This window comes from Stegostoma tigrinum, chromosome 7, assembly GCF_030684315.1.
Source record: "Stegostoma tigrinum isolate sSteTig4 chromosome 7, sSteTig4.hap1, whole genome shotgun sequence".
NCBI lineage: Eukaryota > Metazoa > Chordata > Chondrichthyes > Orectolobiformes > Stegostomatidae > Stegostoma > Stegostoma tigrinum.
In genome coordinates this window covers 32,211,817-32,227,349 of record NC_081360.1, presented here as the reverse complement: position 1 = coordinate 32,227,349, position 15,533 = coordinate 32,211,817, and the positions used below count along the sequence as shown (strand labels likewise).

The following is a 15,533-nucleotide window of genomic DNA, read 5'->3' as shown; positions in this document are numbered from 1 at the left end:
TCTGCATTAAACTCCATTTGCCACCTCTCAGCCCAGCTCTGCAGCTTATCTATGTCTCTCTGCAAACTACAGTATCCTTCATCACTATTAGATGGGCTTGAGATCGGTATGACAGGTCGACACAACATCGAGGGCCGAAGGGCCTGTACTGTGTTGTAATGTTCTATGTTCTAAAAAGTACTAGAGAAATTCAGCAGGTCTGGTAGTATTTGTGGAACGAGAAATAGTGCAGTCTCTACACTGGTGACAATAAATTCTGACTGGATGACTCAAAGTATTCAAGTTACAAAGTAACTTCTTTAATAGCTACCTTGCGCTATCTAGGACAAAAGCCTTTCACACCAGGTTTCTTCAGAAACAGCAAAAAAGCTCTATCAATTGTAGTACACACACATCACTTCAACAAGAATCATGAAAAGTTATCTAACTTATGTAACTTAAACTATACCACGTAAAAACCCCAACCATGCACACACACACACACACACACACACACACACACACACACAAAATCATGTTTAAGAGAGATAAATGAGAAATAGTTTAACACATATACTACAGATTTTAAAAAACTGACAGCGTAGACAAAATTCTGTCAATCAGAAGTCCAGACCACAAATTGTAAAGTTCTTTTCTTCTCACAGTCCTATGCATTTTTACAACAAAATGACATTGTTGTCTGCACAGCAATATCTGTGCTTCAAATCAATGATCGATTAGGTGAACTTGTCTTTTCTTATATGAATTATTTAGTTTGTTTTGTTTTTTTTAAATACAAATAATCTTTTTGATTTTTTTTGGAATAGTTTGAGAACTACTACTTCCATCAGGACCAGCCAAACGTATACCACAGCCCCCAGAAGTGACTTCAAGTTCCTCAATACAAACTATTCTTGGAGGTAAGACTTTCTTTTACCACTTCCTGGATGTGAATGTTTCAGTCCCTTATTATGGTTGCTTTCTCAACACTTGCAAGTAATCTTCTAGGTGCTTTCATTTGTCACAAGATTTTGCAGAAGTATCTATAGATTTTTCCACTAAGGCAATCTTTTAAGTTTTTTCTCCCCTCATTAAATTCAAACTAAGATTAAGCCCTCTTCGCTCCACAATGTCAGCTTCTTCTCTACATACAGTACAGGTTTCTGTAATTTACTTTGGCCATCTTCACTTGGTGAGCTGCAAATTGCACACAGTCGATCCAATCTGCAACCAACTCTTTTAGCAATATCCAGATAATATGATATCAGGAAACCTCTTCAAGTTCTACCCATGTTCATGATGACACAGTACACATTGGAATGTCCTCGAACAAACCTTTACATTAACATCATTTCAAATTCCTTCTTTACTCTTGATGGAAGAAATTGATTTTACAACCCGACAGGGTTTACAGAATGCATTTAAACTTATTTAGTTTTAACTCCCAAAACAAAAACATTTCTCTGGACTGCCCTTCCTACAAGCACTGCTGACATCATACATCCGTTTCTTCACCTAAGTAACCCATCTGCTGTTTTATGCTCTTTTTCATGTAGCATTTTTTTCCTCATATCAACAGACCTCAGCCATTTTGGTGAAACAGACTCCAAGTTTGTTTCAACTGTATTCATTATTTTCTCCAGTTAAATCTTTAATTGCTAAAACTATATGTTATATTCTAATACACATGAATGATGAATCAGATATCACGATGCATGTAACTTACAGTCATACATTCATAGAGATAGACAGTACAGAAACAGACCCTTCGATCTAATTCGTCCATGCCGACCAGATATCCTAAATAAATCTAGACCCATTTGCCAGTGTTTGGCCCATATCCCTCCAAACCATTCCTATTCATATACTCATCCAGATGCCTTTTAAATGTTGTAATTGTACCAGCCGCCACCACTTCCTCTGGCAGCTCATTCCATAAACACACATTGCAAGAAAAAAAATTGCCCCTTAGGTACCTTTTAAATCTTTCCCCTCTCAGCTTAAATCTATGCCCTTTAGTTTTGGAGTCCCCCACCATGGGGGAGGGGGGGGGAACCAATTGTCCATGCCCCTCATGATTTTATAAACCTCTACAAGGTCAGCCCTCAGCGTCGAACGCTCCAGGGAAAATAGCCTCAGCCTATTCAGCCTCTCCCTATTGCTCCCTATAGCTCAAGCCCTCCAACCCTGGAAACAGCCTTGTAAATGTTTTCTGAACCCTTTCAAGTTTCACAACATCCCTCCTACAGCAGAGACACCAAAACTGCACACAGTATTCCAGTAGTGGCCTAACCAATGTCCTGTATAGTTGCAACATGACCTCCCACCTCCTACACTCAATGCACTGACCAATGAAGGCAAACACACCAAATGCCTTCTTCCCTATCCTATCTACCTGTGACTCCACTTTCTAGGAACTATGAACCTGCATCCAAAGTCTCTTTGTTCCGCAACACTCCCCAGGACCTTACATTAAGTGGATAAGTCCTGCCCTGATTTACCTTTCCAAAGTGCAGCACCTCATGTTTATCTAAATTAAACTCCATCTGCCAATCCTTGGCCTATTGGCCCATCTGATCAAGATCCTGTTGTATTCTAAGGTAACCTTCTTTGTTGTATGCTACATCTCTAATTTTGGTGTTATGCACAAACTTATTAACAATACCTCCAATGTTAATAACCAAATCATTTATATAAATGACAGAAAGCACTGGACATAGCACTGATCCATGTGGCACACCGCTGATCACAGGCCTCCAGTCTAAAAAGCAACCCTCCACACCACCACCCTCTGTCTTTAACTTCAAGTCAATTCTGTATTCAAATAGCTACTTCTCTCTGTATTCCATGTGATCTAACCTTGCTAGTCAGTCTATCATGAGGAATCTTGTAGAACACCTTACTGAAGTCCGTACAGATCAGATCTACAACTCATCAATCCTCTTTGCTACTTGCTCAAAAATTCCAAGTTTGTGAGACACAGTTTTCCATGCACAAAGCCATGTTGACTGTTCTTAATCAGTTCTTGCCTTTCCAAGTACATGTGAACACAGTTCCTCAGGATTCCCTCCAACAACTTACCCATCGCCAACATCAGGCTCACCGGTCAATAGTTCCCTGGCTATTCCTTACCACCTTTCTTACATACTAGTTATCTGACTCAGTAAAGCTACTTTTCGGAGTGCAATAGATGGAAAGGAATATGCACAAGCAAAGCACTAATTCATCACTTTTTTTTTCATTCCCTCATGCCTTACCTCCAAAGTTTTATCATATTGCTTGCTGGACAGATACAATTCAGCTGCCATGTTAACATCCTCAGCAGAAACCAGGTTCTGATGTTTGCTGAGAGCCTCTTCCATCACACCAATGGCTGATGTAATATCATTGGTCTCATAATAGCTTCTGAAAAGGGATACATTTAATGGTTTTATTTACAAATCATAAACCTAGTTCAAGGGGATTGCAGTCAAACATTTCCTTCAACTCCAGTGAGAAAGATGTGGAAAGAGATTCTGCAAGGGTCAAGATTCAGACTCATTTAAATCACAATGAAATGCATTCCTAACACTAAGCTGCAAGTTTGTGATAAGACTAAGTACATGTTATTGCTAGAAATCTTCTTCTAAATTGCTTCTTCCCAGCCTAATACAGGAAAGCTAGATTTAGGTCAGGAGCTGACAGACATGCCAGACTCAAAAATCAACTAAAGCAAGGATTAGAGGCCAGATTCTAAGCAGAGTATGAAATCTAACAGGGTAAGTGCAGGCTTAGTCACAAGGCAATATAGAGAAGAAACAGCTGACACGAAAAGAATGTACATGATTAACAAAAGGGGATGAGATTGACATCAAGCCGGAAACAAAAGGAGGATGGGAGGATAACGACTGAAGGCCAGTAAGAGAAATCAACAGCATGAAGAAAATAAGCAGTAGGAAGAAATTATATGGTAATAGCAGGTCATCTGGTGATGGGGAGAGATGCGTGGACCAATGTTAAAGAGGCCAGGAAGTCAGATACCGCAGGATAATAAAAGACAATACAGGAGGATACAGGGAGACAGAGGATGGCTTTAGGCTCTTGAATAGGCTAAACTATAGGATCTGAGGGTGCAGAAAGGCAGAACAAAAGAGGGAGAAATCCATAAATCAGAAAGACAAAACTGCAATGTTATAGGTGTATCAGCACCTCTAAGTTCTCCTTTGTGAACAAGGTCAGAAATCACATGACACCAGGTTATAGTCCAACAGGTTTATTTGAAGATACAAACTTTTGGAGCGTGGCCCCTTCATCAGATGAAGTGAGAAAGAAACACTTATAAATTCTGTGTTTTGTGTGCTTGTTTCTCACTTCACCTGACAAAGGGGCAACACTCTGAAAGCTTGCGTCTTCAAATAAACCTGTTGAATGTAACCTGGTGTCATGAGATTTCTGACCTTGTCCACCCCAGTCTAACGCCAGCACCTCCACTCCTTTGTGAACTTCACTCAGGAGCTGAAAACAAGTGTTATATAAAACTATACATATTCTCCTGCGTCCCTGTTCTATGAAGGTAGGTACTCAAACAAGATGATTTTCTTCTAAGTTGATGTAGAAAAGCAACACAAAAATGGGTAAACTGAAAATTAACTTTTTGACATTGATTTGTTAAGATAAAAAGCTTCAGAATGTTTTTCCTTAAATTAAGGGATACAGCTATCTATCAAGACATGATCCTCCATGAAGCATGCTTGTACTTCTCTGTACAATATAGAAATTTATAATTCAAAAGTAGACTTTGTGTTGTTGAACATAAAAATATATTTTAATCAGCATATATGAAACATGTTCTCTCTAATACACAAGTTGATACACAAATGGTTTTATTTTGTCCAACAAGTGGCAGTAACCTCACGAAAGATATGTTACCAATAGATCACAGTTACGTAACTTCAGTTTAATTGTTAATTACGTTCAGTTCAATCATTACGTCAAAAGGAATTAAGTGAATGCTGCTGCCTAGGCAGCACCTACACTAAGATCAGAAATGCACTACCAGACTCTCAATGTTACTGACATGTAACTACCCACTGAAATGGCCTAGCAAGCCACTCAGTTCAAGGGTAATTACAGATAGACAACAATGGTGACAATAACACTCATATTGCATGAAAGAATAAAGAATTTGTGCTGCATACAAACAAATGGTGTGTTATTTTACATAAGGATCTCTTAAGTGATTTTTTTAATGTATTGAAAGCAAAAATCTAAAGTAAATTTCACACCGTCAAAAATACATTTACTTTTTTGCATTCTCATGTGGTTTTGATGAACGCATAAAATGGAGAAAAGAGCTCATCACCACCTTTTGCTGGACAATCAGGGATGGGAAAGAAATCTTTGCCCAGCCAGCGACACCACATCCCAAGGATTAAGTAAAGCAAATCGGCTGATACAATGTTTAAGAATTTATTACTCTGAGTATAAATTGTTTTGGCAGGTAGATCAGTGTGTTTTTGAAGAAAGACAGTAAACAACAGTTGGTCTGCGAAAACTTACTTTGCCATATCTCTGGCCAACTGCATAAAATGCTCCCCATCAGTAGGCGGCAGAATATTCAGGATGCGCCTATAACCATCCATAGCTAGTTTGTGTTCACCCAGCTGCTCATAGAGACTGCAACGTTCCCACAAGTACCGTACATTTGTTGTGTCGTATTTTATGGCTACATTTTAAAAAGAAATCAGCTTCGTGTATAATAAATAATTTTAACAATTCAAGATTACACATTACAAGCATACTCCTTATGTCCAGTCAACTTCAAATCGTGGATTATAATAATTAGGAATTGTGTGATAAGTTTTCAGCTTAATTTTATTCCATTTATTTTTTCCCCCACTTAAGTTGTCCAATAATTTTTCCAAAAGTTTAAAAAGAGATAAACAGACAAATGAAATATTCTAGGATTTTATGAACTCACGACAAATACTTTTGGTCAATTCCAGCAGAAATTAACTGCATTGTTTTGATGGCTGAATGGCCTACTTGTGCTCCTACAGCTAACACCTGTCTCCATCTTTAGGATGGTTGTTAAACAACAGTGATCTATCATGCAACAGAGAAAAGAATTGCTCATTTTCAAGCAATTCCAGTTTCAAAAAGACAGGTTGGTAGAAGTATAAAAATGGTCAAATACAGTGCAGAAATAATTCTGCTTTCAATACAGGCCAGGCCAGGATTTTCTACATTTAATAAAGCCAAATACTTCAGAAAACCTGGGATCAGAAGTCTGACTGACATTAACATTTGATTGATATCGAAAGCTAGGGTCAAAGCCAGCACCCAAAAGTAACTCGAACAAGTTGTTGGTCTAAGAAATTGCACAAGGGTTCTGGAGATGCAGCTTTCAATAAAACAACAACAAGCAGGACAGTTTCACCACTAACATCGGGGGTCTCGGCTGTATAGAACTGACATTGATTTAGAAAAATATCACTGCTTGAAACTACAGAAGAGGCCAACCTTGGATTTTGAGCCTGATCAGGTGTGTGTTTGATTCTTAAGACTTATAAAACCACAAATTTTTTTAAAAATCTTCAATAATAAAAATCTTTAAAGGTGAGGGCATTGACGTTAATACTGTGATCTGTCTCTTGATTGACTTTTAATATTAAGGATTGTTTATTAAGTTATCACAGACCAGTATTTTTGAGCAGTAAAATGCTGCATTTTGATTAAAGTGTGATGTGTTTATTTTTAGGTAATTTTTGGGTCTGTAGATTGTTAGAGAGGCAGAAATGGTTTTTAGTAGGGTGATGTGCACTTCCGGTCAGATGTGGGAGTCAGGGAGAATTTGAATGTTCCTGGAAACTATGCCTGAAGGAAGTGTGTTTGGTTGCAAATCCTAACTGACTGCATGGATTATTTGAAGCGGCAGTTAGAGGCAATGAGGAATTTACAAGAGCAAGGGGGTGTGATGAGTGGCATGTTTCAGGAAGGTGGAAACACCAGAGGTACAGTCAGGTAGATGGTTGACTGCTAGGAATGGTAGAAGAGGTAACCAGGTAGTGCAAGAGTCTCCTGTGTTATTCCCAACTCAAAAGGGTATGCCATTTTGGATACTGTAGGGGTTAATGAACTCTCAGGGGAATATTGCTCTGACAGCCAGGATTCTAGTACCATGACTGACTCTATTGGAACGAGGGGCATGTCAGGTTCCAAACAATCAATTGTAATAGGGAACTCTTTCGTCTGGGGCACAGACAGATGTTTCTTCAGTCATCAGTGAGACATTAGTATAGCGTTGTCTCCCTGGTGCCAGGGTCAAGGATCTCTCAGACAGGGTGCAGAATATTCTGAGAGGGGAGAGTGATCATCAGGAGGTTATCGTGCATGTTGGTATCAACAACACAAGGAAAGGGATGAAGTTCTGCAGAGCGAATGCAGGAAATCAGGCAGGAGGTTTAAAAAGTAGGTCCTCAAGGGTTATAATATCTGAACTACTACTGATGCCACAAGCTAGTGAGATTAGGAAAAGGAGGACAGAGCAGATGAATGTGTTGCTGAGGAGCTGGTGCAGGGAGCCACGTTTTCACATTTATAGACCATCGGGATCTCTTCAGGGGTAGAAATAAGCTGTAAAAGAAAGGCTGGTTCAACCTAAATTGGAAGGAGATCAATATCCTTTTGGGGAAATTTGCTAATTTTACTCAGGAGGCTTTAAACAGGGTGGGGGGGGGGGGGGTGGTGGAGTGTTTCGGGGTGCAGGGACCAAAACAATATGAGAAAAAGAAAAGACTGAGGCTGGTAAAGTAGATAAGGGGAGCAAGTCTAATAGTCAAGCAGGCAACAGCTTGGTAGAGAACAAAGTAACAATGATAAATTAAACTGCATTTACTTCAATGCAAGAGCCAGGCAGGAAAGGCTGATGAACTTAAGGCATAGTTAGGAACATGGGACTGGGATATCATAGCTATTACAGAAACATGGCTCAGGGATGGACAGGACTGGCAACTTAATGTTCTGGGGTATAGGTGCTAAAAGGAAGAATAGAAAGGGAGGCAAGAGAGGAGGGGAAAAGGAGTTTTTGGTTTGGGAGAAGATTGCGGCTGTACTTGGAGGGATATTCCTGGAAAATCTGTTGAAGTTAAAAAAGGGGGAAGCTTAAAAATAAGAAAAGGATGATCACCTTGTTGTGGTTGCATTTCAGGCCTCCCAACAGTCAGTGGGAAATTGAGAAGCAAATGTGTCAAGAGATCTTAGATATCGGTAAGAAAAATAGGGTTGTAACAATCGGAGACTTTAACTTTTCAAACGTAGATTGGGACTATCACAGGGTTAAGGGCTTGGATGGGGAGGAATTTGCTAAGTGTGTACAAGAACATTTTCTTATCCAAAATGTAGATATACCTACTGGAGAAGGAGCCATACTTGACTTTCTGTTGAGAAATAAGGTAGGGCAAGTGATTGAGGTGTCAGTGAGGGAGCACTTTGGAGCAAGTAATCAGAATTCTTTCTGTTTCAAAATAAATTATGGAAAAGGACAGAACTGATCAAAAAGTTAAAGTTCTAAACTGCAGTAAGGCCAATTTTGATGGTATTAGACAGGAACTTACAAAAGTTGACGGGGGAAGCTATTCGCAGATAAAGGAAAAGTGAGGAAGTAGGAGGCCTTTAAAAATGACATGAGAGTTCAGAGACAGTATGTTCCTGTTAGTGTGAAGGGCAAGGCTGGTCGGTGTAGGGAATGCTGGATGGCTAGAGAAATTAAGGCTCTGGTCAAGAAAAAGGAGGCATTCATCAGGTATAGACAACTGGGATCAAGTGAATCCCTGAGGAAAATCTGAGGAGATTCTATAAATACATTAAGAGAAAAAGAGTATCTAGGGATAAAATGGGTCACCTTAAATATCAAAGGCAGTAGGATCTGCAAATGCTGGAGAATCTGAGATAACAAGGTGTAGAGCTGGATGAACACAGCAGGCCAAGCAGCATCATAGGAGCAGGAGGGCTGACGTTTCGGGCCTAGACCCTTCTTCAGAACCCCTTCCCCTCCCCCATTTCTAAAGAAGGGTCTAGGCCCGAAACGTCAGCTTTCCTGCTCCTACGACGCTGCTTGGCCTGCTGTGTTCACCCAGCTCTACACCTTGTTACCCATTAAATATCAACATGGCCGTCCACGTGTGGAACCACAGGAGATAGGTGAGATACTAAAAGAGTAGTTTGCGTCAGTATTTACTGGAGGGAAGGACATGGAAGCTAAGGAACTTGGGGAAATAAACAGTGATGCATTGAAAAGTGTCTAAATGACCGAAGAGGAGGTGCAGGAGGCCTTAAAACGCACAAAGGTAGATAGATGTCAGCGGCCTGATCAGGTGTTTCCCGGAACTCTGTGGGAAGCAAAGGAAGTGCTTACCGGACCCCTTGCTGAGATATTTATGTTATTGATAGCCACGGGTTAGGTGCCATAAGATTGAAGATTGGCTAACGTGGTGCCATTATTTAAGCAAGGCTGTAAGGAAAAGTTGGGAACTATAGACCGGTGAGCCTGATGTAAGTGGTGGGTAAGTTATTGGAGGGCATTCTGAGGGCCTGCATTTACATGCACTTGGAAAGGCAAGGACAGATTACGGATAATCAGCATGGTTTTGTGTGTAGGAAATCGTGTCTTACTAACTGGATGGAGTTTCTTGAAGAGGTGACAATTAGGTTTGATGAAGGCAGAGAGGTATATGTTGTCTATACGGACTTCAGTAAAACATTCAACAAGGTTCCGTATGGTAGACTAGGTAATAAGGGTTAGATCATATGGGATCCAGGGAAGCAAGCCAATTGGGCATAAAATCGGCTTGAAGGCAGAAGACAGAGAGTGGTGGTAGAGGTATGTTTTTCAGTCTGGAGGACTGTGATCAGTAGTGTGCCAGGATCAGTGCTGGGTCCACTGATTTTTGTCATTTATTGGGATTTTGATTTGACCAAAATAGGTGGTATGGTGGACAGTGAAGAAGATTATCTCATATTTTGGCAGGACCTTGATCGGATGGGCCAATGGGTCAAGGAGAGGCAGATGGAATTTAATTTAGATAAATGTGAGGTGTTGCATTTTGCCAAGACAAACCAGAGCAGGACTTGTACAGGAATTTATAGGGCCCTGGGGGGTGCTGCTGAATAAAGAAACCTGGGGGTGCAGGTGCATATTTCCTTGAAAGTAGAGTCACAGGTAGACAGAGTGGTGAAGAACGGGTTTGGTATGCTTGCTTTCATTAGTTGTAACATTGAACCTAGGAGGTGGGATGCCATGTTGTGGTTATACGGGGCATTGGAAAGGATGGTTATATGAATAGGTAAGTTTTAGATTGGGTTTCGGTCAGATTATAATATCTGGTTGGTGCAGACAACTTGAATTGAAAGGACAGTTTCGGTGCTGTATGAGTCTATGACTCTATTTAAGCACACTAACATAAAAAATCTCATTTTTGAATGTCCAAAATGATTATATGTTTATAACAATGAAATATTAAAGACAAAGTGCTAGTTTGAATGCTGAAAATTTAGCTAACTGTACACAGTCAACTACAGTGAAACTGTAAAATTCCTAAGCATTTCTCAACTACAGTAATAGACATTGCATTTTACTCCACTAGCTAATAACAATGGGGACCTCAGGAGGTTGAACGAAATTATCTACTTGACACTTTCAGCTGAAGAGAAATTCACATGCATCAATGTCCACTCCTGCAGTCACTTGTTGAGTTTTGTGTGATTGAAGATGAGTATATTCCTTCTCTAAGCCTTGTCCATGACCTTGGATAAGGGATAATTCAAGACCCTCTAACTAGAGCCCTTGCTCTATGGAGGGGGCTGCTGTGCTCAGCCCAGGACCTGAGGGGTGTACAGATCTGTGATTTCTGTCCTGCCTCCACAAGTTGGTTGCCTGGTTGTCCACCACTATTCACAACCATAAGTGGTACAGCCACAAAGTTTTGCTCTGATCTGTTGACTGGTGCTACTCTTAACTCCACCCATGTCATAATGCCTTTGTTACCTCGCAGCCTGTGGAGTAACTACGCTGAGCCAGTGCTTCACTTTATGAACTGTCAGCTAAGATTCTGGCACTAATTTGGGACTAAAACCAAATACGTCGCCTGTGACATGCATTCAAGTTAGAAATTCTATCTAAGGGATTAATTTACAGTACCTTTTGAATAACAGAAAATAGCTTGTTTGATATTGTCTTGCTCAAGGGACATTTCAGCCAATTTCACCCACTCCTCTGGGTCACTTGGATTCAGATGAGCTGCAATTAGTCCAAACTGCAGTGATTTCTCCATGTCTCCTTGATCTTCATAAATCATCGCAAGAGTGGAAAAGGGCTCATAGGCAAGAGGAGCTAGACAAAAGAAAAAGTTATGAGTTGTGTATCAAAAGTGAGAATGTTTTGATTAATACATGGAATTATTTCACTGTCTGTGCTAAGTGGTTTATGCAGCAAACTGTTCACAATATCACAAAAGGTCTTACATTCCTACTGTTTAAATGAGAAAAAATTTGATCAGTCTCAATGTAAATTATATTCGAAAGACCATAATAAAACAATCAGTATAGTTAATAGAGACAAGAAGCGTAGGGCTGATGGATGAATGGGTCTTGGTTAAAACAGGTGACAGGTTGCAGAGTTTTGGATCAGCTCTTGCACATATTGTTTAGAAAATAATAAGTTGCTCAGGTCTGTATTCAAATAGTCAGGTCTAATTTTAACAAAAGCATGGATGAAGGCTTCAGTAGTGGACACAATGAACAAGAAGCAAAGTTGGTGGCGTTGTGGAGGTTGAAGTGGACAGGCTTAGAGTTAAGGCAGATGTGGTGAGAAGCTCACTCTGGTATCAAATACATTAGCAAGGTTGTGAAAACTCTGGGTCATTCTAAACCTATTGCCTCATTGTAAAAGGGAGATGTATGGGCAGTAGTGGCAAGAAAGAAATTAAAAACTTAAAGTGCTTGAGAAAATCAGCTCACTGAGTTTTGAATGGGCTTCCCAAATGTTAATTCTGATCTCTCTCTCCGCACCTTCTCTGCAGCTGTAACACTGCATTTTGCATTCTGTTCTGTGACCATGATGCACTTTGTATGGTACAATCTGCCTGTAGAGCATGCAAAACGGCACTTTTCACTGTATCTCCGTACATGTAACAACAATAAATCAGTTAACTAATCTTAACTCTGTTTTTCGCTCGACAGAAGCTGCCAGGCCTGCTGAGTTTCTCCAGCACCTTCTATTTTTATTTCCAATCTCCAGCTCTACAGTACTTTACTTTTAAGAAAATGCAAGAACTGCTGCAATTATACAGACCTTTGGCACGAGTGCAGTTGTGCAGTTTTAGTCTCCACATCTAAAGAAAGTAGAAGCTTACCTCAGAGGTGGTACTGTGGTACTGCAAAAGTTCACAAGGAGATGTTCATAGGATGAAAGAGTTGTCTTAGGTTAAGAGACTGACTAAATTGAAGCTACATTCTCTGAAGTTTAGAGAAATTATTGGTAATTTCATTCAAACATACAAGATTCCAAAAAGGATTGACAGGATAGAGAATGACAACATGTTTCCCCTGACAGGGAAACCTATCACTGGGGATGAGGATGACTGAAGACAAAAAGATCTGAAAATTTATGACCAAAGACAAAATTGTATGTTTTTTTTGCGATAAGAAATCCAGTTGTGAATTCTGAGCTAATCTTAAATTTCTTCACTAAGTTTCACCAAGTTACAGGGATGGTTGCTCCCACTGTCGAGATAGATCTGGGCCAACTTCTCACGCAATTCTGCCACATTTCCCAACATAACCCATATCATTCATGTCACCATAAGATTCCACGCTCAGAGAAGCAGTGAGAAGTTGAGGTAGGGAACCTGTGGTTACAGGAAGTGAAGCCTTGGAGAAACAGAGTCTGTGATTGAACAGGAGCAGTTGTGTCTCTGTTTAAATTTCAGTTCATGCTGTCACCAGTTGATAGGTGAACTGCAATTCTGTTACACTCCCTGTATTGCACTGGGATCAAAAGTCAGAACACACAGGTGGCAGATTTATGAGATTCCAATTTCAGAAATCTGCTAAATAGTGGAAATTACCATGAGTGAGTAGAAAAGGAAATTCTGAATTAATGCTTGTATATATTTTTCAAAGTGACTTCAATGAGTTTGGAGAGCTGTAGTTTTGCAGACGAAGGTTTGACCTTCAAACAGTGCCCCAGCAAGAACTTCTGTACCTTGTCTAATGATTTCCATACACATCATCACAGCTTCTTCTCGGTCTCCTCGTGCAAACCTAATATTAGCTTCTCCCATGAGACCTCTCAAAGCTTTAGGGAGTTTACTTCGAGGACGCCTCTCCTAAAACATTTCAGGCGATTGGGGGGAGAGGGGGGGGCGGGGGGGGGGGGGGGGGGGGGGAGAGAAATGAAAAGACAAAGTTAAATTCCCAAGTCTTCAAAGGTAACATATCAACAAATTGAAGCTTCTACATTCTACTTATAATTGTAACCTTTTAGCAATTTGAACATATATGGAGTTAAACAGACTTTAGACACAGTCACCTCTTCACAAACCATACATTAAGAAGAATGTGGTTTATCTGCTCATCTCTTCTGAAAATACAAAAAACAAGATTTATTTATTTGTAAACCTCAAGCCTCCTTCTCAAACAATGCTAATCCAATCCTTAGCTAAAATGCTGAATTGCCCAGGAATCAACTGTCTTCCCTGGGAGTCAAATATTTGCTTACTTTAAGCATATTTCTTTTAAAATAAAACATTTGTTGCTAACTTATGCCATTGCACATAATGTCCCCATCCTCCCTCATTTTGGTGGCATAAAAAGGTTTTAGAAAAAACATGATAACAGACATGAAAATAATTTCAGACAAATATGTCTGACGTAAACAAATATTGTCTTGAGCTAATTCAAGTGGTCTTGAGAAAATTAATGCTTCCCTCAAGTTTGTGAGTTTAATTTTAATGGAGCGGTGACATCTTTTGAGGATCCTAATGAATTCTACTAATTCTGCTTCAGTGTGAGATCCATATACCCAATACATCAACACAAATGCAGTAGTTAATGTTATCACTTGAGAGCACAACACAGTAAAAGAGTTATTAAGAATGCAAAAGAAGCCCCATAAAATCAAAATGAAGCCCTTGAGAAAATCCCAAGAGAAGCCTTTGAAAATAAGTTATTTTAACCCCTCCTCTACATCATGGTCCAGAACAGGCCTCACCATATTGAGAACTTATTATAAATAATCTGACATACAATAATTTTTTTTGAAATGACCCAAAGATTTTGCAATTCTTAACTTTGCTGGGATCCAAAACTCTACAAATGATGGGGAAATTCTACCGAGAAAGATTCTTAAGCAGTAATTCAAGGAACAATTTCAGATTATTGTTAAAAGTTTAGAAATTTCAAAATTTGAACACAAGTTTCAAATCATCTTATAATATCTATTGTGTTTAAGAGTGTATTGTACATTGTTATACTCATTAGCATTATTAAACAGTCTGAAAATACTTTTTGGACTCAGTTAATTTCAATGTAGCATCCTCTTTGTGCCGAGTGTTGCAATTTGCTCACCCTCTGCATTTTCTTATGTTCGCGGTGTAGCTCCATTTCCAAGGCAAAAATTTCTCCAGCAGACAGCTGTTCACTTTGTTCCTGTTCCTCATCATCGTCATCATCACTTACATGATCACCAAACATTGAAGCAAAAACCCGATGGACAGACTTGCTAACACCATCAGGGGTTTCCTCTGCAGAATAAATAATCGATTCATGCTTGTTTAAAAGAAGTGAAACATTCACAACTAAAGTTGAGATAAAAACAAGAGAGTTAACAATTCACTTTCTATTTTATGAAATCCATCAGATGTTCAGCCTTTACACATTTTAGGAAGTTGAGTCTTTTCATTCCTTGCCATCTTCTAGTACCAGAGTTAATTAGGGATCACAAAACCATCCAAAGAGTCATATTGGATTTGAAACATTAACTCTATTTTAAAGTCTCCAAGAATACTGCCACATCTTTTTGAGTCTCCTGCATCGTCTGCCTTATATCATAAAATTATCTGCCATTTTGTAGTGGTAACACTACCCTACTTTACAAATGTTCCTTTTGATGCCTCCCCAGCTCCCATCTGAGCTGTATAGTAAGGAACAACCCTCAGATACAATGAAGATCAGTCATGTCTGACTAAAGTGATTGAATACTTCAATGAAGTAACAGGGAGAGTTGATGAAGGTAATCCAATGGATATAAATGGACTTACAAAACACATTTGATAATACCACATGAAAGAATTCTTCAGAAGATAAAGCACGTATTATTAAAGGAATGTAACTGGCTAAGGGATAGGCAGCAGAAAATAGAGGTGAACAGATATCCCTTTACCTGGAGAAAAGTATGCAGTTGCATTCCCAGAAGCTCATATTGGGATATTTGGATGTCTTTACACAGAAATGATATGGATTTGGTTATAGGAAATACAATTTCTTACTTCATAGCCGAAACAAAAATTTGGCAATTT

The 15,533-nt window shown here is 39.4% G+C and overlaps 1 protein-coding gene across 1 annotated transcript in view; it reads right to left on the bottom strand.

The window, feature by feature from the left end:
- Window positions 1-15,533, bottom strand: part of gtf3c3 (general transcription factor IIIC, polypeptide 3) — a 48,477-nt gene that overhangs the window by 27,329 nt on the left and 5,615 nt on the right. The window contains exons 3-7 of the mRNA XM_048533668.2: window positions 14,584-14,759; window positions 13,220-13,343; window positions 11,156-11,347; window positions 5,518-5,683; window positions 3,237-3,384 (exon numbers count right to left, since the gene is read on the bottom strand). Coding sequence (XP_048389625.1) covers window positions 3,237-3,384; window positions 5,518-5,683; window positions 11,156-11,347; window positions 13,220-13,343; window positions 14,584-14,759 — 806 coding nt within the window. The remainder of the gene's footprint in view (window positions 1-3,236; window positions 3,385-5,517; window positions 5,684-11,155; window positions 11,348-13,219; window positions 13,344-14,583; window positions 14,760-15,533) is intronic.